Source organism: Leuresthes tenuis, unplaced genomic scaffold (assembly GCF_036924035.1).
Source record: "Leuresthes tenuis unplaced genomic scaffold, fLeuTen1.0.hap1 SCAF_5, whole genome shotgun sequence".
Classification (NCBI taxonomy): Eukaryota; Metazoa; Chordata; class Actinopteri; order Atheriniformes; family Atherinopsidae; genus Leuresthes; species Leuresthes tenuis.
In genome coordinates, this window is record NW_027325359.1 from 226,197 (window position 1) to 250,210 (window position 24,014).

A 24,014-nucleotide genomic window follows, 5' to 3' on the forward strand; every position below is an offset into this window, starting at 1 on the left:
TGCGCAGAACTCTCAATGTGAGAAAGTGACCTTTGCAACATGCCCATACTCACTCAGTATTTAGGCATAAATACTTCACAGAGGTGAAGTACTTTGAACACTGTCCAATGATTAACTCGTGGGTGAGAAAGAAGAAGGAACTTGGATTAAAAACAGAGGTGGAGGGAAACAGAAACCCTTCAGAGTGAGAAGAGTCAGCAGAGAAGAAGGAACTTGGATTAAAAACAGAGGTGGAGGGAAACAGAAACCCTTCAGAGTGAGAAGAGTCAGCAGAGAAGAAGGAAAGACGTTGACACAGCAGAAACAGCAGGGAAAAGAGGAAGAGGAAAGCTGCGCTTCTTCTTCTGCTGTTTCTTTCCTGATGTGGCAAAATGAACTCAGAGGAGGACGCACAGGTGGCCGTGCACGTTGAGCTGAATGATGGTGCACGTATGCCACTTCTAGGTCTGGGGACATGGAAGGTATCCACATATCTGCACTTTACTGAAGAGTCCTGCTTATCCAGCTGTCATTTTTCAGTTTTTTTCTTGCTTTATTACTGTTTGAAGTGTTATTCTCTCCTTTAAAACCTTTAAATGAAGCGCTATAACCTGAACTTTGATGCTTTGGCGACTCTAGAGACTGAATTACTTCCTTCTCCACATGCTAACCTGGAGGAATAGTTTGAAATTTATAGGAATTAAGATGAGAAGATCATCAAATGCTTACTGCAACTTGCATAGGAGCGTACCTGTGTAGAAACATTTATCAAGATTATTATTATTCATTTGTGAGAGTTGGGCACTCCTGGGTCAAAGGTCAGAGGTTCCTGTGAATAGTTAAGTAAGAAGAACAATAAGCAAAAGTATACAGACAATTAATTCCACCTTTTTCCGTGTAATTGATGCATTTTTGTTTTGTTCAGTCTTGGATTAGATAATATTCTGACTTTAATCATAAGTAAAAGAAGGGACTCCTGTGGACCTGTTTAATTTGGGAGTTAAAGAACAAATCTAAGTCAGAAGTTAGATTGTTCTCCTCCAAACAGTGACTGAGTCTTGAGATAATGATCTACAGTGTGATTATCTTCAAGAATATTTCACCTGTGAAGTTAAACAGCATTTATTAAGGAGAGGTGGAGCAGTACAAATAATGGATTTTAGCTCCAACCATGTTGTTTTCTAACCCTAAACCAGTAGTTTTGGATTTTAAACCAGTTTTAAACCAGTTTACGTTTTTGAAGCCCAACCAAGAAGCTAAACTACAGCGATTTCTGACTCCATCCAACGTATTTACCTCCTGGGTGGAGGGGCAGGGTGGAGTCGTCCAGCTGGAGGCCCAAATGGGTTATAATAAAGGTCATGATGAGAAGCAAACTCATCAGATAAAGATTGTTGTTATGAAACTGAGCTCCTCAGTCTGATTCCACCTTTGATTTACTGAAGCCAATTCTCCAAAGACTCACATGACAGCTACTCTTTATTTCCTCTAAACTGTTCTCCTTCTCGCAGCCCGAGGAGCTGTCACCGACCTCAATCCAGGGGGCGGTGGAGACCGCCATTGCGGCTGGATACCGCCACATAGACACCGCCTACAGCTACAGCAACGAGGTGCAGGTTGGGAAGGCTCTGCGCTCCAAGATGCAGCAAAACATCATCCGGCGCGAAGACATGTTCATCGTCAGCAAGGTGAGGTTGAAAGATGTTAAAAACGTATTTGAAGTCCCACTTTTATGCTTAATAAACCGCCTGCCACCATAAACCGTAGATAATTTGTTGTTTTCTACCTTCGAAGCTGTGTGAAACCCATCATGCCCCTGAAGACATCCCTCTGTGCCTCAATAAGTCCTTGAAAGATCTCCAGCTGGACTACCTGGACCTTTACCTCGTGCATTTCCCTGTTGGCTTAAAGGTTCAGTATCTGAATAATTATTGCATTACTTCTCCCAGTACTGCCTTTATTCTCTATTATCAGTGTTAGCGCTATCAAGGGTAAATCTATCAAGCTTCTTACTCAGAAGAGGCAGATTTAGACTCTGATGGGCTTCATTGGAGACAGTTAAAGATGCTCTGAAGCTGTCTGTTAAGGTTTCAGCTTCGTTTTGGTTGGTGCTGAGCTTGGAGAGCTCTCTGGTCTCAGACCATGCTGACTACAGTCTGCTTTCTAGTCAGAGCGACTTAGTTTATAGCAGCTAAAGTCTGCTTTCTGCAAAAGAGAATATTTTAATAGTTTTTGTATGACATGAAGCCAAGAGAAAAACAGCCATGTATGATGTTTTCGTGGAAGCTTGCGTCAGCTGCAGTCTGGTCTCTGCAGGAAAGATGGCGGTTGAGAACTAGTCAGAGTGGTTTATAGCAGCTAAAGCCATTTTCAACAACAGTGTTAGCTGGTTATCGTTCCGAAATGTATTCCTTTTAAATTCAGCCTAAAAGAACACGCCCCCCCTCTGTTCATTGAGCTCCTCTGGCTGCCCTTAGCCGCCTGCATCAGATCCAAGTCCCTGATGTTAGCTACAAAGAGCTTAATGGAACGGCTCCATCTACTTGAATGCTCTTGCAAAGGCTTCTGTCCCAACTGGGTCCCTCGGTTGGTCCCAGGATTGTCGTCTAGCAGCTCCTACACCACGCCTAAGACAATCCAAACTCTGTTCATGTGTCGTCCCACGATGGTGGAAGGACCTACCGAGCGCTACCAGAACAGGGGCGTCCCTGTCTATCTTCAAGAAGCTCCTGAAAACCCAGCTCTTCAGAGAGCATCTCCTATCCCAGCACTTACCTTGTACTTCCCTCCCCCCTCTATCTCTGCACTTTATCTTTCTGCACTTCCTTCTATGCCTGCACCCTATCTCTACTCTGTCCCCTCTGACAGAGTCGGACTCCTGGGTTCCTTCTATGTAGCTTATTGTTAGCTTTTTGTTAGCTTATCGTTAGCTTATCGTTAGCTTATCGTTAGCTTATCGTTAGCTTATTGTTAGCTTATTGTTAGCTTTTTGTTAGCTTATTGTTAGCTTTTTATATAGCTGTTATATCTTCATTTGTAAGTTGGATAAAAGCGTCTGATAAATACAGAAACAGAAACTGAAATTAAAACAGTTTAATTTCTAATCTCCTTGATTCGTAGGTTTTCTAAATTTACAAATGATCCTTGAAAGATGAACATCTTTCTAAACTTTGAAGAACAGTCACTTGATGCATTGTTTGTTTGCTTTTTCTGCAGAAAATCGGAGACGAGCTTTTCCCAACAAAGGACGGAGTGGTTCTGACCTCTGACATAGATTATGTCGACGTGTGGAGGGTAAAGACACATGAAGTCTGCCTGTTTTCACAGCATCTCTTTACTGAATGACATTAAGTTAAATATAATCATTAACTGTGACTGAACTTCAGATGGACCAACGGTCTGGAAAATGTTTAAACTCAAAGATTCTTTCAAAACTGGAATTAATTAAAAAGTTAAATCGTGAAAATGGGAATGCTGAAATAACCTTTGACGAGTTCACTTACCTTCATAGATATTTAGTTTTCTCACTGCAGAGCTCCATATGCTGTATATTTCCATATAATACCATTCATATCATTGTTTCCTTTCAATCTTCCTCCCCAGGTTTCTGTAGTTCCTCCCCAGGCTTTAGTAGTTCCTCCCCAGGTTTCTGTAGTTCCTCCCCAGGCTTTAGTAGTTCCTCCCCAGGTTTCTGTAGTTCCTCCCCAGGTTTCTGTAGTTCCTCCCCAGGCTTTAGTAGTTCCTCCCCAGGTTTCTGTAGTTCCTCCCCAGGCTTTAGTAGTTCCTCCCCAGGTTTCTGTAGTTCCTCCCCAGGTTTCTGTAGTTCCTCCCCAGGCTTTAGTAGTTCCTCCCCAGGTTTCTGTAGTTCCTCCCCAGGCTTTAGTAGTTCCTCCCCAGGTTTCAGTAGTTCCTCCCCAGGTTTCTGTAGTTCCTCCCCAGGCTTTAGTAGTTCCTCCCCAGGTTTCAGTAGTTCCTCCCCAGGTTTCTGTAGTTCCTCCCCAGGTTTTAGTAGTTCCTCCCCAGGTTTTAGTAGTTCCTCCCCAGGCTTTAGTAGTTCCTCCCCAGGCTTTAGTAGTTCCTCCCCAGGTTTTTGTAGTTCCTCCCCAGGCTTTAGTAGTTCCTCCCCAGGCTTTAGTAGTTCCTCCCCAGGTTTCTGTAGTTCCTCCCCAGGTTTCTGTAGTTCCTCCCCAGGTTTTAGTAGTTCCTCCCCAGGTTTTAGTAGTTCCTCCCCAGGCTTTAGTAGTTCCTCCCCAGGTTTCTGTAGTTCCTCCCCAGGTTTTAGTAGTTCCTCCCCAGGTTTTAGTAGTTCCTCCCCAGGCTTTAGTAGTTCCTCCCCAGGTTTTAGTAGTTCCTCCCCAGGTTTCTGTAGTTCCTCCCCAGGCTTTAGTAGTTCCTCCCCAGGCTTTAGTAGTTCTTCCCCAGGCTTTAGTAGTTCCTCCCCAGGGTTTAGTAGTTCTTCCCCAGGTTTTTCTAGTTCCTCCCCAGGTTTTTCTAGTTCCTCCCCAGGTTTTAGTAGTTCCTCCCCAGGTTTCTGTAGTTCCTCCCCAGGCTTTAGTAGTTCCTCCCCAGGCTTTAGTAGTTCCTCCCCAGGCTTTAGTAGTTCTTCCCCAGGCTTTAGTAGTTCTTCCCCAGGCTTTAGTAGTTCCTCCCCAGGTTTCTGTAGTTCCTCCCCAGGTTTTAGTATTTCCTCCCCAGGTTTTAGTAGTTCCTCCCCAGGTTTCTGTAGTTCCTCCCCAGGTTTTTGTAGTTCCTCCCCAGGTTTTTGTAGTTCCTCCCCAGGTTTTTGTAGTTCCTCCCCAGGCTTTAGTAGATCCTCCCCAGGCTTTAGTAGTTCCTCCCCAGGCTTTAGTAGTTCCTCCCCAGGCTTTAGTAGATCCTCCCCAGGGTTTAGTAGTTCCTCCCCAGGTTTTAGTAGTTCCTCCCCAGGTTTTAGTAGTTCCTCCCCAGGCTTTAGTAGTTCCTCCCCAGGTTTCTGTAGTTCCTCCCCAGGCTTTAGTAGTTCCTCCCCAGGTTTTAGTAGTTCCTCCCCAGGTTTTAGTAGTTCCTCCCCAGGTTTTAGTAGTTCCTCCCCAGGCTTTAGTAGTTCCTCCCCAGGTTTCTGTAGTTCCTCCCCAGGTTTCTGTAGTTCCTCCCCAGGGTTTAGTAGTTCCTCCCCAGGGTTTAGTAGTTCCTCCCTAGGTTTCTGTAGTTCCTCCCCAGGTTTCTGTAGTTCCTCCCCAGGTTTCTGTAGTTCCTCCCCAGGCTTTAGTAGTTCCTCCCTAGGTTTCTGTAGTTCCTCCCCAGGTTTCTGTAGTTCCTCCCCAGGTTTCTGTAGTTCCTCCCCAGGTTTTTGTAGTTCCTCCCCAGGTTTCTGTAGTTCCTCCCCAGGTTTTAGTAGTTCCTCCCCAGGCTTTAGTAGTTCCTCCCTAGGTTTCTGTAGTTCCTCCCCAGGTTTCTGTAGTTCCTCCCCAGGTTTCTGTAGTTCCTCCCCAGGCTTTAGTAGTTCCTCCCCAGGCTTTAGTAGTTCCTCCCCAGGTTTTAGTAGTTCCTCCCCAGGCTTTAGTAGTTCCTCCCCAGGTTTTAGTAGTTCCTCCCCAGGTTTCTGTAGTTCCTCCCCAGGCTTTAGTAGTTCCTCCCCAGGCTTTAGTAGTTCCTCCCCAGGTTTTAGTAGTTCCTCCCCAGGTTTCTGTAGTTCCTCCCCAGGTTTCTGTAGTTCCTCTCCAGGTTTCTGTAGTTCCTCCCCAGGTTTTTGTAGTTCCTCCCCAGGCTTTAGTAGTTCCTCCCCAGGTTTCTGTAGTTCCTCCCCAGGTTTTAGTAGTTCCTCCCCAGGTTTTTGTAGTTCCTCCCCAGGTTTTTGTAGTTCCTCCCCAGGTTTATGTAGTTCCTCCCCAGGTTTTAGTAGTTCCTCCCCAGGTTTCTGTAGTTCCTCCCCAGGTTTTTGTAGTTCCTCCCCAGGCTTTTGTAGTTCCTCCCCAGGCTTTTGTAGTTCCTCCCCAGGTTTTAGTAGTTCCTCCCCAGGCTTTAGTAGTTCCTCCCCAGGTTTCTGTAGTTCCTCCCCAGGTTTTAGTAGTTCCACCCCAGGCTTTAGTAGTTCCTCCCCAGGTTTCTGTAGTTCCTCCCCAGGCTTTAGTAGTTCCTCCCCAGGCTTTAGTAGTTCCTCCCCAGGTTTTTGTAGTTCCTCCCCAGGTTTTTGTAGTTCCTCCCCAGGTTTCTGTAGTTCCTCCCCAGGTTTCTGTAGTTCCTCCCCAGGTTTCTGTAGTTCCTCCCCAGGGTTTTGTAGTTCCTCCCCAGGTTTTAGTAGTTCCTCCCCAGGTTTCTGTAGTTCCTCCCCAGGTTTCTGTAGTTCCTCCCCAGGCTTTAGTAGTTCCTCCCCAGGTTTTAGTAGTTCCTCCCCAGGTTTCTGTAGTTCCTCCCCAGGCTTTAGTAGTTCCTCCCCAGGTTTCTGTAGTTCCTCCCCAGGTTTTTGTAGTTCCTCCCCAGGCTTTAGTAGTTCCTCCCCAGGTTTCTGTAGTTCCTCCCCAGGTTTTTGTAGTTCCTCCCCAGGTTTCTGTAGTTCCTCCCCAGGTTTCTGTAGTTCCTCCCCAGGTTTTTGTAGTTCCTCCCCAGGTTTTTGTAGTTCCTCCCCAGGTTTTTGTAGTTCCTCCCCAGGTTTTAGTAGTTCCTCCCCAGGTTTCTGTAGTTCCTCCCCAGGCTTTAGTAGTTCCTCCCCAGGTTTCTGTAGTTCCTCCCCAGGTTTTAGTAGTTCCTCCCCAGGTTTTAGTAGTTCCTCCCCAGGCTTTAGTAGTTCCTCCCCAGGTTTCTGTATTTCCTCCCCAGGTTTTAGTAGTTCCTCCCCAGGTTTCTGTAGTTCCTCCCCAGGTTTTTGTAGTTCCTCCCCAGGCTTTAGTAGTTCCTCCCCAGGTTTCTGTAGTTCCTCCCCAGGCTTTAGTAGTTCCTCCCCAGGTTTTTGTAGTTCCTCCCCAGGTTTCTGTAGTTCCTCCCCAGGTTTTAGTAGTTCCTCCCCAGGTTTTAGTAGTTCCTCCCCAGGCTTTAGTAGTTCCTCCCCAGGTTTCTGTAGTTCCTCCCCAGGTTTTAGTAGTTCTTCCCCAGGCTTTTGTAGTTCCTCCCCAGGTTTCTGTAGTTCCTCCCCAGGTTTTAGTAGTTCCTCCCCAGGTTTTAGTAGTTCCTCCCCAGGTTTTAGTAGTTCCTCCCCAGGCTTTAGTAGTTCCTCCCCAGGTTTCTGTAGTTCCTCCACAGGTTTTAGTAGTTCTTCCCCAGGCTTTTGTAGTTCCTCCCCAGGTTTCTGTAGTTCCTCCCCAGGTTTCTGTAGTTCCTCCCCAGGTTTTAGTAGTTCCTCCCCAGGTTTTAGTAGTTCCTCCCCAGGCTTTAGTAGTTCCTCCCCAGGTTTCTGTAGTTCCTCCCCAGGTTTCTGTAGTTCCTCCCCAGGTTTTTGTAGTTCCTCCCCAGGTTTCTGTAGTTCCTCCCCAGGCTTTAGTAGTTCCTCCCCAGGTTTTAGTAGTTCCTCCCCAGGTTTCTGTAGTTCCTCCCCAGGCTTTAGTAGTTCCTCCCCAGGCTTTAGTAGTTTCTCCCCAGGTTTTAGTAGTTCCTCCCCAGGTTTCTGTAGTTCCTCCCCAGGTTTCTGTAGTTCCTCCCCAGGCTTTAGTAGTTCCTCCCCAGGCTTTAGTAGTTCCCCCCCAGGTTTCTGTATTTCCTCCCCAGGTTTTAGTAGTTCCTCCCCAGGTTTTAGTAGTTCCTCCCCAGGTTTTTGTAGTTCCTCCCCAGGCTTTAGTAGTTCCTCCCCAGGTTTCTGTAGTTCCTCCCCAGGTTTCTGTAGTTCCTCCCCAGGTTTTTGTAGTTCCTCCCCAGGTTTCTGTAGTTCCTCCCCAGGTTTTTGTAGTTCCTCCCCAGGTTTCTGTAGTTCCTCCCCAGGTTTTTGTAGTTCTTCCCCAGGTTTTTGTAGTTCTTCCCCAGGTTTTTGTAGTTCATCCCCTGCAAAGGAACGACCCAAATAACCTGAATCTGTGTTGAAATAGAAACAAAGACAAAAAGCTTTAGAGAATACAAAAACTTTACTCCATATCCCTCTGCCGTTTGGTTAAAGATAAGAATGTACTGCAGCTGACCGTCACTGTTGTTGCCTTTTAGGGGATGGAGGCCCTGCAAGCCTCGGGGAAGGTGAAGAGCATCGGTGTGTCTAACTTCAGCATCCTGCAGCTGGAGAGACTCCTTGCTCTGTGCAGGGTTCCCCCCGCTGTTAACCAGGTGCTTAATATCAATATTATTCCATGTTCCAGGAGACATTTTCTTTTTTTAATCGCCTGTTCAAAAGAACATTGCTCAGACTTAGAAAATGCAGCATTTTTTTCTGGCTTCTCTGGGCTTGTGTAGAAGCCAGAGATGGTATTTAACTGATAGAAGAGAGAAGATAAATTGAAGAAGCGTTAAAGAAAGAAACGGAGGAGTTTGGAGGATGAATCCGTGGGTCAAACCTGTGGAAAGTAAATTAGTGGTTAATCATCATTTATTAGGCCATGTGACACCTGTCTGATGTCACTAATACTCAGAAGACAGGAGTCGACGGTCTTTTGAGGGGTTTTAATCACCTGGATCTCTCACAACCAATAGAAGTTTGATATTTCCAGTTAGGATGCTCGCTTTCACTCCTCTGTAGACTTTAGATGTTTTTTAGGTTTCTTCACTGTTCACCTGCTTCATCTCAGTTCCAAAAGTGTGGAAAACGGTGTAATTTTCTCCTTTTTTGAACAAACAAGCAGCTCCTTGGTTTTGCTGACATTCAGCAGCAGGCGCTCTGTGCTCTTTAAGATGCTCGACTTCCTCTTGTAATCTGAACCAATAATAGTGGTGCCATCAGACTTCAGACTGGACTTCTCTTCGGGTCCAGTGATGCAGTCATTCGTGTAGAATAAACATGTTTTTAATAACTTCATAAGAACAGCATGGCTAAACTGGAGTGATTATACTTGAGCTTCTTCAGAGTAGCTGCTAACCTCAGCTAATTTAGCTAATTAAGCTAATTTAGACACTTTGTCTCTAGCTCCTCAGGCCAAATGTTGTATAATGACCTGTAAATAATTATTACACCAGAATAAAGCAGTTCAGCTAAATGCTAACTGTTGTGTCTCCCACAGGTGGAGCTCCACCCCTACATGGTCCAGGCAGACATGATCGAGTTTTGTAAGTCCAAGAACATCATCCTGACAGCCCACAGCCCCCTTGGTTCACCTGGGAGACCTGCAGACATGTAAGATACAGATGCAGCAGCACTGAAACACACTAAAAACAGAACTATCTGACAGGCTGTAGCGTTAATCCATCGCCTAAAATCTAAGGGAAACAGAAAAGGTAAAACACAACAGACTTTTATTATACACAGCTTTTCCTTTTTTATATGAATGTATTTATATTTAATGTGACTTTATTTAGCAGAAAACCCTTCTTCTGCACCCTTCTCCCTTATTTTACATCAGTCCTCTTTTAAACGGGTTATTCTGCAAACGTTTTGCGCCTCTTTCTGGTTGTTTTTTGCACATCTTTATGCTGAAGGTTGCTTTGCATCTTGTTGTGACTCTTTGCAGTAGTTCTGAGGCACTTCTTCCCCTTTTGTGGCGTGTTTGACTTTCTGGTCCTTGTCTTTTTTTATGTCTCTTTGCAGATTTTTTGCATTTATTTGTGATAATTTCACCTTTCGTGCTGTTTTTTTGCATCTTTTTCATCATTTCGCAGATGTTTTGTGTTCATCTTGCATCTCTTTCACACTGATTAGTCTTTTTAGGTTGGTTTCTGCTCCTTGCTGTAACTCTCTAACTGTTCGGAGCCACTTTGCACCGCTGCGGTATCTGTTCAGTAATCTCTTGCTAATTCTAATCTCAGAGAACTAACGGACTCTGGATCTTTTTAGGTTAACAGCCGATGCTGATCCACATAAGATCCTGCAGGACCCTGTTGTTGCTGATATCGGCAGGAAGCACAAGCGTAGCCCTGCGCAGGTCAGCTACAGTTACTGTGCTGCACTGTATAAGCCTGCGTTTTTGTTCTGTAACAGCACTGTTTTCCCAGGTTCTGCTCAGGTATCATGTGCAGCAGGGGATTGTCGTCATCCCGAAGAGCGAAAAGTCTCATCACATCCTTGAAAATACCAAGGTAAAAACACCAAATATCAGAGCATGTTTTCTCCATAGACCAATGAAGAGTTTGCCTCATTTAGCACGGAGTTAGCCATGTTAATATGGGCCAAAAGCTGCCTCTAAACTCTGCTGTTGATGTGTGTGAGAACAGATCTTTGACTTCAGCCTGACTGAGGAGGACATGACGGCCCTGAGGGGCCTGGACCGGGGCTGGAGGGCCTGCTTAATAGATGAGTAAGTCACAGTCTCAGGTGTTGTAGCGACTGTCCATTGCACAGCTCTGCCGTTATCAAACTGTTGTTGTATTTTTCAGGGTCAAATCTCACCCATACTACCCCTTTGTTTGAGCCAGACTGGAGAGAAGACGGCACACAGGATCATCTGAAACTCAGCACATCGTTTCCTACGAATAACTGTTAATACCCTGAATATCGCTGCAAACATTTAAAGCATCGAGGACATAACTACGAGAGGTTTTATCAGACAAAGCTGTTTATTCTGCAGATCCAATCTGTCCACACAGCCGAAATATACACAAAATAAATAATTCAATCAAATGTGTGTTGATCGGAGTCAGTGGCAACGATGTCACTGACAGAGAAACTCATCTTTCAAGCATAAAACAACTAAGCAGAGTCATATAAAAGAGCCTGTTCCTGCATCTCCTGTGAATGTTGTTGCCCATTTTGCTTCGAGTGTTTTCGTCCCATTTTACTTGTTGTATGTCAGTTTGTAGCAGTTTTCTGTGTCTTTTCAGGTGAAAAATGATGCTTTCATCTATAAATTTGAGCCCACTGAACCTGTTCAGCCATCCGTCACCATGGTAACACTCAACTTAGAGCCAAAGCAAGACCTTCGCGGATTTAAGGTGCCGTTGGCTGCAGGAAGACCAACATACTGAACCCTGATGCTGGGATTCACCTGCTACAACATGACAGTCGACCTGTTTTGATGTAATGTTAGAATCTGTTGGCATGAAGGCTACATTTATGAAATCCCTGCTTTTATTTGCACATTTTGAGTCATCTGCAAACATATTTAGCATCTTGCTCGTGTAACTGCAGCCTGTCATGTGATCAAATGCCTTCGTCTCAGAGGCAGAACTATTCAATTTGAGCTGGTTTTGTAGCCAAGGGCAACCATCTGAGATCCATTTGTCCTGCACTGAATGCATCCATGAGAAATGTCATCATAAAATGTGAATTTTAGGTATAAACACCAGGATTTAACAGGATGTAAAGTTGAAGCCTATTAGAAATAAAATTAGAACTGTTAACTCTGCTAAAGGCCAGGCACCCAGTCTATCTGACAGTGTTCACTGGAGCCGTCTCCCGGGCCTGGGAGAGGTTCTGCTGGACCTGCCAGAACCAGAATGTTAAGGCATACTTTTAGTTTCCAACACAGTAAAACTCTACAGTAACTGCAGGAAGTCCAGCTAATGATGAAGTTCTGGATCCGGCGCCGCTCCTGCTCTTCTTCTCTCACTAAGATGCTGCATCTGTCTGAGATGAAACCAGAGTCAGGCCAAAGGCCTCCTCCCACGCCGTTACGTGGGCTGCGACCTTCCTCTCACCCCTCGCCCCATTTTGCTTCTCTCTGGCGAGGCGGATGGCGTTGAGGGCTTTACCGTACAGACGCATGCTGATGCCCCGGCGATGCGTTTGGGCAGGTCAGGCCCTCTGGACCACGAGCCTTTGTCGGGGTCGTACACCTGAGTGACTCTGGAGAACGCCATGCTCTCCCAGCTGTAGCCCCCGAGAACGTAGACCCTCCCTGCCCAGACCGCCAACCCTGCCTCGCTGTTGGGCAGAAGCAGGGGGGCCACTCGGGTCCACTGGCCGCCGCGCGGGTCGTAGGACTCCACCTGCAGGATGTCAAAGCGCTCCGTGGTGTCCGCATGGTCGTCGCTGCCTCCGATGGCGTAGATGAGGTGAGAGAGGGAGGCCATGCAGTGCCAGCCCCGGGCCAGGGACATGGCCTGGCGCTCCACCCACACATCGGCGTCCCGCGACGGAGCGTAGCTCAGAACGTCTCTGCGGTACGGGCCGATCTGGTAGTCGTGACCACCGGAGATGTAGACGACGCCACGGTGGACCGTCCCAGCGTGGCCGTAAGTGAACCTGCAAAAGACACGATGATGATGAACTTCTAAAGCAGGGACTCTCAGTATTTCTGGGGTGTGACAGAAAGAAAGAAAAGCTTTGAAGCTTCTTGCACATATGATTTGTTATGTTTATGCATTTAACAGAAGCTTTTATCCAAAGTGATTTACAGGTAGGCAGGTAGGGTAAAGGGGGTCTTGCCTAAGGACCCCTACTGGAGGTAATACCTTTCATGCAGGGGATTTGAACCCAGATCTCCCACATGGAAGGTGGCAATCATACCACTACATTATAATAACAGTTATTAGAATAATAGAAGCCGTGCGAGATCAAACAGCAGCAGAAGTGATGCTACACCTCGGTAGTTCTGCAACGTAGGACCAGCAGTCCTCAGCAGGATAGTAAACCTCCACAGAGGACAAGGCTCCGGTGTCATTCCTCCCTCCAACAGCAATCAGACAGTCTCCCACTGCGCCCAGATAGAAGTCAACCCTGCGCTGGTTCATTGGAGCGCCCTGTGGAGACATCACAGCGTTACGGGTCGGGCCAAGAAGGGCCAAGAAGAGCCAAGAAGGGCCAAGAAGGGCCGAGAAGAGGGCCAAGAAGGGACAAGAAGAAGAGCCAAGAAGAGCCAAGAAGAGATAAGAAGAGCCAAGAAGAGCCAAGAAGAGCCAAGAAGGGCCAAGAAGGGCCAAGAAGAGCCAAGAAGGGCCAAGAAGGGCCAAGAAGAGCCAAGAAGAAGAGCCAAGAAGAGCCAAGAAGGACCAAGAGGAGCCAAGAAGGGCCAAGAAGAGCCAAGAAGGGCCAAGAAGAGCCAAGAAGGGCCAAGAAGAGCCAAGAAGAAGAGCCAAGAAGAGCCAAGAAGGACCAAGAGGAGCCAAGAAGGGCCAAGAAGAGCCAAGAAGGGCCAAGAAGAAGAGCCAAGAAGGGCCAAGAAGAAGAGCCAAGAAGAAGAGCCAAGAAGGGCCAAGAAGGGCCAAGAAGAAGAGCCAAGAAGAGCCAAGAAGGACCAAGAAGAGCCAAGAAGGGCCAAGAAGAAGAGCCAAGAAGAGCCAAGAAGAGCCAAGAAGAGCGCCAAGAAGAGCCAAGAAGAGAGCCAAGAAGGGCCAAGAAGGGCCAAGAAGAGAGCCAAGAAGGGCCAAGAAGAGCCAAGAAGAAGAGCCAAGAAGAAGGGCCAAGAAGAAGGGCCAAGAAGAAGAGCCAAGAAGAGCCAAGAAGAGCCAAGAAGAGCCAAGAAGAAGAGCCAAGAAGAGCCAAGAAGAGCCAAGAAGGGCCAAGAAGGGCCAAGAAGAGAGCCAAGAAGGGCCAAGAAGAGCCAAGAAGAAGAGCCAAGAAGGGCCAAGAAGGGCCAAGAAGGGCCAAGAAGAGAGCCAAGAAGAAGAGCCAAGAAGGGCCAAGAAGAGCCAAGAAGGGCCAAGAAGGGCCAAGAAGGGCCAAGAAGAGCCAAGCAAGCATGGAGGGAAACAGCTAAATACTGACTAATGGCAGCTGAGGGGCTTTTCTCTACCTTGGTCCACTGGTTGTGCCGTGGGTCGTATCTGTAAAGCAAATTACAAGCAGCGTCTCCCCCGTTGTCCCGGGACGAGCTGCCGCCAGCTGTGAAGATGAAGCCCCCCAAGACCGCCAGGCAGTGGTGGCTCCGCTTGGCCGGCAGCTCGGTCTCCACCTCCCAGCTTCCCGTCTCGCTGTCCAGCCGGCAGACGTTGGCGCTCAGCTCCTCTCCGCGTTCATACACCTCCAAAGGCAAAGGGTGGAGAACAGAGTGGGTTTCAGGCTGCTGTTAGAGGGAAGTCAGGCTATTTCATCTTATTCTTTCAGTCTGAAAGTGTCATGGCAGCAAGGCACGTGTTTTAACAAGTCATAGGTCACAGGTCATAGGTCACAGGTCATAGGTCACAGGTCCAGTTCTTTAAAGCTACAGTAACTGCACTTCTTCATATCTAAAGTAACAGTATGGAGCACCTCTCCTCCAATGAGCAGCAGCTGCTCGACTCCTCCCCTCAGAGTGTCATGGCAGCAAGGAACACGTGTTTTTTCTTTAAGGTCACAGGTCACAGGTCACAGGTCACAGGTCCAGAGAACAGAGTGAGTTTCTCTTTGTGACGAGTCGTTTCAGTCTGTTGTTAGAGGGAAGTCAGGCTATTTCATCTTATTCTTTTAGTCTGAAAGTGTCATGGCAGCAAGGCACATGTGTTTTTTCTTTAAGGTCATAGGTCACAGGTCATAGGTCACAGGTCCAGTTCTTTAAAGCTACAGTAACTGCACTTGTCTTCATATCTAAAGTAACAGTATGGAGCACCTCTCCTCCAAAGCAAAGGGTGGAGAACAGAGTGAGTTTCAGTCTGCTGTTAAAGGGAAGTCGCGCTATTTCATCTTATTCTTTTGTGTCATGGCAGCAAGGCACGTGTTTTTTCTTTAAGGTCACAGGTCACAGGTCACAGGTCCAGTTCTTTAAAGCTACAGTAACTGCACTTGTCTTCATATCTAAAGTAACAGTATGGAGCACCTCTCCTCCAAAGCAAAGGGTGGAGAACAGAGTGAGTTTCAGTCTGCTGTTAGAGGGAAGTCAGGCTATTTCATCTTATTCTTTCAGTCTGAAAGTGTCATGGCAGCAAGGCACATGTGTTTTTTCTTTAAGGTCATAGGTCACAGGTCACAGGTCCAGAGAACAGAGTGAGTTTCTCTTTGTGACGAGTCGTTTCAGTCTGTTGTTAGAGGGAAGTCAGGCTATTTCATCTTATTCTTTTAGTCTGAAAGTGTCATGGCAGCAAGGCACACGTGTTTTTTCTTTAAGGTCACAGGTCACAGGTCACAGGTCCAGTTCTTTAAAGCTACAGTAACTGCACTTCTTCATATCTAAAGTAACAGTATGGAGCACCTCTCCTCCAATGAGCAGCAGCTGCTCGACTCCTCCCCTCAGAACCGTCCGCCCGGTTTGCAGCAGCGGCTGAGCGCTCGGCCTGGCGTGGTACCCCAACGCCTCCTCCACCAAGGCCTCGCAGCGCGCCTCCTCAGGCAGCAGAGCTCGCACCACGGGCAGCACTCGGCTCAGGAGATCCTCCACCGGCATCAGCGGGAACCGGATGTGGGAGAGCAGCTGCCCGGCGCTGGCGGGGCGCTCCGGGCTCTGGCTGAGCCACTGCAGGGCGGCCTGCAGGAGAGCCGGCTCGCCGTCATGCTGCACCTGATGAGGAGAGCTCTGACATCACCCAGCAACAAGGCACCGTCCCTCTCAGGGCGTTAAAGGCGTTGCTTTACCTGGCCGCTGCAGAGGTATGAGGTGAGCTTGGGTAGAGAAACGTTCCGAAGGAAGTCCGGCGTGAACGACAGCGTGGCGAAGCGTGCGAGGATGAAGCGGTCGATGAAGCTGTCGAGTCGCTCCAGACTGTAGAGCTGAGCCAGCTCCTGCAGGTACAGGTAGTTGTCTTCACTCACCTCCTTCTCCAGGTACTGGCAGCAGAAATCCACCACCCGCCACACCTGAGTAACACCAAGTTTCCACAGCTCTCAGTTTCTGAATCATAGAAGAGCTCAGATGACCGTTTATATAGATATATATTACAGTTTTGCATCTATCAGAGTCAGTTATGTCGTTTTTCTGTGATGAAACAGGTGAAACGACAGTATTCTGAATCATAGAAGAGCTCATATCTCAGTTTATATAGATATATATTATAGTTTTGCATCTATCAGAGTCAGTTATGTTGCTTTTCTGTGAGGAAACAGGTGAAACGACAGTATTCTGAATCATAGAAAGAGCTCATATCACAGTTTATATAGATATATATTACAGTTTAGCATCTATCAGAGTCAGTTATGTTGCTTTTCTGTGATGAAACAGGTGAAACGACAGTATTCTGAATCATAGAAGAGCTCATATGACAGTTTATATAGATATATATTACAGTTTAGCATCTATCAGAGTCAGTTATGTTGTTTTTCTGTGATGAAACAGGTGAAACGACAGTATTCTGAATCATAAAAGAGCTCATATCACAGTTTATATAGATATATATTACAGTTTAGCATCTATCAGAGTCAGTTATGTTGTTTTTCTGTGATGAAACAGGTGAAACGACAGTATTCTGAATCATAGAAAGAGCTCATATCACCGTTTATATAGATATATATTACAGTTTTGCATCTATCAGAGTCAGTTATGTTGCTTTTCTGTGAGGAAACAGGTGAAACGACAGTATTCTGAATCATAAAAGAGCTCATATCACAGTTTATATAGATATATATTACAGTTTAGCATCTATCAGAGTCAGTTATGTTGTTTTTCTGTGATGAAACAGGTGAAACGACAGTATTCTGAACCATAGAAAGAGCTCATATGACAGTTTATATAGATATATATTATAGTTTTGCATCTATCAGAGTCAGTTATGTTGCTTTTCTGTGATGAAACAGGTGAAACGACAGTATTCTGAACCATAGAAAGAGCTCATATCACAGTTTATATAGATATATATTATAGTTTTGCATCTATCAGAGTCAGTTATGTTGTTTTTCTGTGATGAAACAGGTGAAACGACAGTATTCTGAATCATAAAAGAGCTCATATCACAGTTTATATAGATATATATTATAGTTTTGCATCTATCAGAGTCAGTTATGTTGCTTTTCTGTGATGAAACAGGTGAAACGACAGTATTCTGAATCATAGAAAGAGCTCATATCACCGTTTATATAGATATATATTACAGTTTTGCATCTATCAGAGTCAGTTATGTTGCTTTCTGTGAGGAAACGACAGTAATGCAGACTTTCACATTCACAGATGCAGGAAGAATTCAGACTTAAACAGCATAAAAACACCTTTACAAGCAGAATCATGCAGATAAAACCAGATAAATGTCCCCGATGACCGATATAAAAAAAGAAGCATTACACTTTTTCAGCTTATTGATACCAGAATACAGCAATTTGCTGATTATATCTTGATCATTTAGTCGACTGGAACCTAAACTTAACATGGTCACAGAAAAGATAAATAAGAATAATCAAAGGGAACGTTTAACTTTGAGATGTGGGAAGGATTTTAATTTTTGAAAGAAAAATAACTAAAACAACAGTTAAAACCATTTATTCGATCAATAAACAACTCCATGTACCAACTTTGATCAGTTTGAGTTCCAACAGTTTCATTAACACTGCTTTTTAATACACTTTAAATGTGTTATTACCATAATAAACGTCTTTAAATATCTACTGCATGCTGCAGCTGTGATATTTGCAGCGTTTATTACCATGAAAATGTATTTTAAAACCAACTTTTCCAACACTATGCACAGAAAGGATTATTATCTGTGGATTAATTTAGTTCTTATGCTTTACCAAGTTGTGTTTTGTTCACATCTGAAAACAACAGCTTAAAAATGGCTGTTTCTAAACGTTTGTCTCTCTTTGTCTGATATTTCCCTCTTTATATCTTCTCAGCTGTGCCACAAACAGACGACCCGCTGCAGTCATTTCCCTTTACACAGGACCTCTCTACAGCTTAAATACAAACAGCTTCTCCTCACTCTCAGACTTTCTTTGGATCTGCAACTTCAGCCGCAGCAGAGCAGCCTCTGATCAGTTCATTTAGTGGAATCAGAGCTGCTCCAGCTCCTTACCTGCAGCAGGTGTGCAGCCTCCAGCACGTAGTCAATGTTTCCTCCGTCCAGCGACAGCTCCCCACTGTACAGGAAGTCCACCACAGCCTTCAGGCCGATGTGGGACATCCCGACCAGCTCCACCTGCACAGGATGGAGAGAATAAGGTGTGCACTCCATCCAGGAACCAGGAACAGGTTTCTGCCTTCTTTTACCTTCGTAATAAATCAGGAACATCCTGTCTCAGAGAAACTGCTCCATGCATCTGTTCCTTCAGGACTGAACTACTGTAATTCCTTATTATTGTTCTGTCCCACAGATTCTCTGAAAAGCCTCCAGCTGATCCAAAACCCTGCAGCCAGAGTTCTGATGAGATCTAACAGCAGAGATCATGTTTCTCCAGTTTTAGCTTCTCTTCATTGGCTCCCTGTTAGATTCAGAATAGAATTTAAGCTTCTTCTCCTCACATATAAAGCTCTTAATGACCGAGCTCCATCATATCTTAAAGATCTCACAGTTGGATATTTCCCCAACAGAGCACTTTGCTCTCAGGCTGCAGGTTTCCTTGTGGTTCCCAGAGTTTCTAAAAGCAGAATGGGAGGCAGAGCCTTCAGTTATCAGGCCCCTAAAAGCAGAATGGGAGGCAGAGCCTTCAGTTATCAGGCCCCTAAAAGCAGAATGGGAGGCAGAGCCTTCAGTTATCAGGCCCCTAAAAGCAGAATGGGAGGCAGAGCCTTCAGTTATCAGGCCCCTAAAAGCAGAATGGGAGGCAGAGCCTTCAGTTATCAGGCCCCTAAAAGCAGAATGGGAGGCAGAGCCTTCAGTTATCAGGCCCCTAAAAGCAGAACGGGAGGCAGAGCCTTCAGTTATCAGGCCCCTAAAAGCAGAATGGGAGGCAGAGCCTTCAGTTATCAGGCCCCTAAAAGCAGAATGGGAGGCAGAGCCTTCAGTTATCAGGCCCCTAAAAGCAGAATGGGAGGCAGAGCCTTCAGTTATCAGGCCCCTAAAAGCAGAATGGGAGGCAGAGCCTTCAGTTATCAGGCCCCTAAAAGCAGAATGGGAGGCAGAGCCTTCAGTTATCAGGCCCCTAAAAGCAGAATGGGAGGCAGAGCCTTCAGTTATCAGGCCCCTAAAAGCAGAATGGGAGGCAGAGCCTTCAGTTATCAGGCCCCTAAAAGCAGAATGGGAGGCAGAGCCTTCAGTTATCAGGCCCCTAAAAGCAGAATGGGAGGCAGAGCCTTCAGTTATCAGGCCCCTAAAAGCAGAATGGGAGGCAGAGCCTTCAGTTATCAGGCCCCTAAAAGCAGAATGGGAGGCAGAGCCTTCAGTTATCAGGCCCCTAAAAGCAGAATGGGAGGCAGAGCCTTCAGTTATCAGGCCCCTAAAAGCAGAATGGGAGGCAGAGCCTTCAGTTATCAGGCCCCTAAAAGCAGAATGGGAGGCAGAGCCTTCAGTTATCAGGCCCCTAAAAGCAGAATGGGAGGCAGAGCCTTCAGTTATCAGGCCCCTAAAAGCAGAATGGGAGGCAGAGCCTTCAGTTATCAGGCCCCTAAAAGCAGAACGGGAGGCAGAGCCTTCAGTTATCAGGCCCCTAAAAGCAGAATGGGAGGCAGAGCCTTCAGTTATCAGGCCCCTAAAAGCAGAATGGGAGGCAGAGCCTTCAGTTATCAGGCCCCTCTCTGTGGAACCAGCTGCCAGTTTGGCTCCATCCATCTGCACTCGCCTGAATAATTTCACAGCTAAAACTAACATCTAAATATCTAATATAATTATCAACCTTATGCTTCAATCATTGACGAGGATTTAAAAGCATAAAGTTAAAGCTTTATACATAATTTTACTGAAGTTCCAGTGCAGAACGACAGTCTGTCTGCAAAATCCCACAAAAACATTTACTTCTTTAGACTGAAAAGAGGAGAAATTTCAACCCTGTTAGATCTTCATTACCAACCAAAATCATATAAAGTCCTAATTCCCTTAAAAATATGAGTTTGTATCTTTGTAAAGAAAGAAAGGACACAGAAAGTGACATCAGTCGGGTTCTCCTGCGCACCTCCTGCTGGTGCTCCTCCCTCATGCCCAAGGTGAACATAGCGTGGAAATAAGAGCTGGAGACGGCCAGCAGAGCGCGGTGAGCCGGGACTCGCTGGCCGTCAGCCATCAGCGTCACATCACAGAACCGGCTGTGCTGCCGCTGCTCATCGAGGCCCTGCAGCACCTCCCCGGCCTGCTCCGCCCAGCGGAAAACCTGCTTGAGATGAAGCAGAATTACTACCCAGACACTTGAGCTGATCTCTGTTTCAGTTTTTAATCAGTTTGGTGGACAAAGGTCTGGAGGATTCCTGCAGGAGACGCCACTTAAGACTCATTTTAGGTGGAAAAAAGATTGAAACTAAAGATTCTTCTTCTAAAAAGAAAAAAAAAATCAATATGCAACAACAACTAGTCCATTAAGCTGCAAATATTTTGATTAAAACATCACAATTTTTCAGAAAAATATTCAAATTCAAATTCAAATGCAAGTATTAGATGATTTTCTTTGTAATAAAGTGAATATTGTTGGATTTGGGCTTTAATAAAGCGTCCTCACACTGACCTTGGATGATTCACTGATCCTCTGGGGCCGGCACACCCGGCTCGCTTTGTCCATTATGTCCCTCAGGCAGGCATCTTCTGAAAGAAGAGTCCAAAAGAAAAGAAAACTGACAACATGACCTTCAGCTTCGTGCTTTAAAGACCAAATGATTCATCAACTAAGAATCTAATCATTAGTTCTGGCCCTAAAACTCCCTGAATTTACAGAATACATACATTTGAGTGGCTCATCTTGGAGTTAACTACGTTGTTTGGGGAGTTTCTAATCATCTCCAAATGTTTTATTGAACAATAAATGGAAACGACATAAAGCTGAAGGGTCAATAAATATAAAAACTCAACAGAACAGACCAACATCCGGTCTAAATCTTGTCAGCCAAATTACGGACAACTCAAAAAGCTAAACAGTTGGTAAATACGTCACTTTCTGGAGTTTCTATGCTTCCATAAACGAAGCGGTCCTTACTTTCAGGGCAGCTGGTTTCTCTGTTTCACATGAACTTCTCTTATTACTGCAGCTTAGCGGCACAACACGGAGACACAGAGCGCATTTTTATCTAAAAATGATACAAATTTAACGTTTTTCAACGACGACCCAAAGCGCACAGCTTCCTGTAAGCTACTCTTTTAGCTAATTGTCTTTGTTCGGAGTCATATTACCGGTAACACGTAGTTTTTAGGAGAAACAGCTACACCATGTCGCACAAACACAACTAGCTTAGCTACCTGCTAAGCTAAGGTGCACTTCCTGTTTTGGTTTTCAGAATAAAGCTATGTGCGAAAAAATTTTTTTTTAATAATGACCAAAACACTTAAAAATAAGCAAATCCTGTTATTTCAGAGCCTTGAATTTGGCTTTTTTTTATCAAAAGAAAATAACTAAATCGGTGATTCATACCAACTGTTTCAGAAAAATAATGATAATTAAAAAAAACGCTGTATTGATCTCATTAACCATCCAATGTCCGTATGTTTTACTTCAATGTAGCTTACATTTGATTTGTTGTGCATCATTTTTTATATTTTTACGTGGAATCACGACCCGTTTGTTTTGTGGTGTTCCCGTTTTATCTCTCATTCTTTATTAATTTTGGTTATTTATTCGTTTCTAACATTTGAATAGGATGAAGAAATAAAACGTATCCGGCAAGACGACCGGGAGCGATAAAGACACTGTAGAAATGCATAGAAACGGTATTCACGATGTGATAATAATTAGTAATTATTAAATGGGAAATAGTTTTAAGAATTTCACTTGTACCCGGTTCTGTGGTCATTTTAATTTGAAGTCAAACCTTTAAACCGGATGTTGTCATTAGTGGACCAATCAGATCAGCTGTTTGGGAGTTCATTCAAGACACGCAGTGTTAGCAACGGTTTTAAAATGATCCAACTTCGTTAGAAATGGTAATGAGTTGATAATGAACCTGGAAGGAATAGAACTGCACAGAATAAGTTGTCAAGAAATAGTTTAAGTATAAATATATATATATATATATATATATATATATATATATATATATATATATATATGTAAAATGCAACGATTTTGCAGCATTTCCTGAGAATTATCAAAAGATTTGTTTTTGTATAATTGACAATAGAGAATAAAAACAGTTAAATAGCATGATATAAACGTAGAGGAAGCATAGATATGTTTTAATGAATTATTGAAAGTAACCGATAAATGCAACTATTGACACAGAAACCTAAAGTACGCAAATTTCCCAAACGGGCATTAAAAAGTTGTGTGAAACGGAGCAATTATCGGAGAGAATTTAGCACCAAAGTCTTCTTTATTCAACATGTGTTCATATGAGTCTAATATCTGGAGTTTGAATCTTGATTTTATTAATCATAACCGTCATAAATAGATGTAATCACTCTTTCCTTTTATAAACATATGAATAGCTGGTTCAACAGTCATAAATACTCGTATAAAACGGTATTTGTTAACCAGCAGGTGGCAGAATGATTCAGCAGGGACAACCCGGAGCACTGAGCTCATGTTGGGCTGTTTGTGGTCAGACTCTCTGGGCAGAACCAGAACTTAGTGTTGGTGAAGCTGGTGAAGAAGTGAGATTTGACCTCTCTGCTGATTTCTGACCTTTATATGGCTCACATACAGCCCCCCCCCCCCCCCCCCCCCCTTACAGACTCTACTCAATAATGCATTTTGTCTGCAAGAAGTCTGTCTACTTCTGTACCTGTTGATGAGATTTGAAAGAAGACCAAAACTGCGTGCTTTGTCGTGCATGTGGGCGCGTGCTTGACTTTTTTTTTATAACTGCAGTCATAAACCGATCTTATGAATATAAATTAAGTGTTGATAAAACTATCAAAGCTCAATTACTGCAATTGCGGTGTAAATTTGTGTGAAGTTCAGATATTTAGTGACGTAAAAACCGGAAATGAATAGTTTTACCTTCAGAATAAAAGCCCAGTTGAGGCTTATGCTCCCTTTTCTGCAGGCTGTCTCCTCACAGAAAGAAGGTTTCTGATTCCAATCCCAGCTGGAGCCCTTCTTCTGTTTTTCTCCACATACTCTAGCTTCTTCCCACCCTCCAAACACACGTGTATTTGGTTGATTATTGATCGTATATCAAGCATAGAAGTGATTTTGAGCCTTCACTGTTGTTTGCAATGGACCTACGACGTGTCCAGTGTGCACCTCGCCTCTCGCCCTGAGATATACTCAAACACCCCCGGCCACTCTCAATTAGATGAAAAAAATGGGTGGATGTTGCACCAAAGTCAAGCAGCTGTGATTCTGAAAGAATTAGAAATATATTTTCTCCTTTTATAGAAACAAACAGGGTCATGGAGGTGAAATACGATCTTTCTAAGACACAAAGTGTTGCCATCCTGGCACACATGTGTACAGATGATGTTAAAATAGTCCTTTTTAGGACCTGATGTGCTCCTCTGTATATGTGGAGCAGTTATACTAAAGCAAAAACTACCAGCTAGCATCCAGTGGTGCTTTTAGATCTGACTGAGGCACAAACCACGTTTCCTACAAATCAGTTTCTACTTTTCACGCTGTTTTGGAGAACTTCATGTACAAATTTATGGGTTGATTGTTTGACTTTGTGTCTCTGGGTATTTGTCGTTCTTCTGGATGTATTGTAGACTGTAGATCCTATGGAAAGGGATACTGTGTGTGCATTGTTGCTCTTATTTTGTCATTTATTTTATGTTGTATGTAGATTCTTCTCTTGTTTCCTGGCAGCTGTTTGGTCTCTGATGTTCATAAACAAATACTGTTGAAAAAGTAAGAATTTTAAGGTAAAAGTAGTAAAATTAGGTCTTAAAATTCGATCTCCTGCCACTTGAAGAACTTTATAATGTTTTTACTTACATTTTTACTGTGGGTTATTCCTGGAGATTCTGCTCCACTGCTGCTTTAATCTGTGAAACAGACCAAAATTTATGGTAATAAACAAGTTTCTGAGGTGTCTTATTGCTGAGTGAGACAAAATCTGATCTATTATCTTAGAGTTTTTAACAATAACTACAAGTTTAATCAATTCACTGTTATTTCAATACATTAAAAAGTGAGATTTAAAGACAGTTAAAACAAATAAAATCACTTGATATTCATTACTTTTGTGACTCTTTTATTTAGTGAGTGA

General features: G+C 44.5%; 2 protein-coding genes across 5 annotated transcripts; one reads left to right on the plus strand and one right to left on the minus strand.

The window, feature by feature from the left end:
• Window positions 1-72: 72 nt before the first annotated feature.
• On the plus strand, window positions 73-12,655 carry LOC140306779 (aldo-keto reductase family 1 member B1). 2 transcript variants are annotated; one of them, XM_072385373.1, is made up of 11 exons: window positions 73-256; window positions 320-461; window positions 1,491-1,667; window positions 1,774-1,890; window positions 3,196-3,273; window positions 8,083-8,199; window positions 9,087-9,199; window positions 9,857-9,944; window positions 10,015-10,098; window positions 10,234-10,316; window positions 10,396-12,655. In XM_072385373.1, exons 2-11 carry the CDS (start codon window positions 372-374, stop codon window positions 10,427-10,429), a joined length of 981 nt encoding a protein of 326 aa, XP_072241474.1. In that variant the 5' UTR covers window positions 73-256; window positions 320-371; the 3' UTR covers window positions 10,430-12,655. The 2 variants fall into 2 exon arrangements, with proteins under 2 accessions (XP_072241474.1, XP_072241473.1); XM_072385372.1 differs by having other exon boundaries at window positions 73-461.
• klhl36 (kelch-like family member 36) lies at window positions 11,573-21,116 on the minus strand. 3 transcript variants are annotated; one of them, XM_072385370.1, is made up of 9 exons: window positions 20,846-21,116; window positions 20,381-20,454; window positions 19,838-20,032; window positions 17,806-17,928; window positions 15,443-15,664; window positions 15,063-15,368; window positions 13,692-13,919; window positions 12,542-12,699; window positions 11,573-12,202 (listed from the first exon to the last, which is right to left on the minus strand). In XM_072385370.1, exons 2-9 carry the CDS (start codon window positions 20,432-20,434, stop codon window positions 11,629-11,631), a joined length of 1,860 nt encoding a protein of 619 aa, XP_072241471.1. In that variant the 5' UTR covers window positions 20,435-20,454; window positions 20,846-21,116; the 3' UTR covers window positions 11,573-11,628. The 3 variants fall into 3 exon arrangements, with proteins under 3 accessions (XP_072241471.1, XP_072241470.1, XP_072241472.1); XM_072385369.1 differs by having other exon boundaries at window positions 20,381-20,457; XM_072385371.1 differs by having other exon boundaries at window positions 20,381-20,457; window positions 21,040-21,104.
• Between the last annotated feature and the right edge of the window lie 2,898 nt (window positions 21,117-24,014).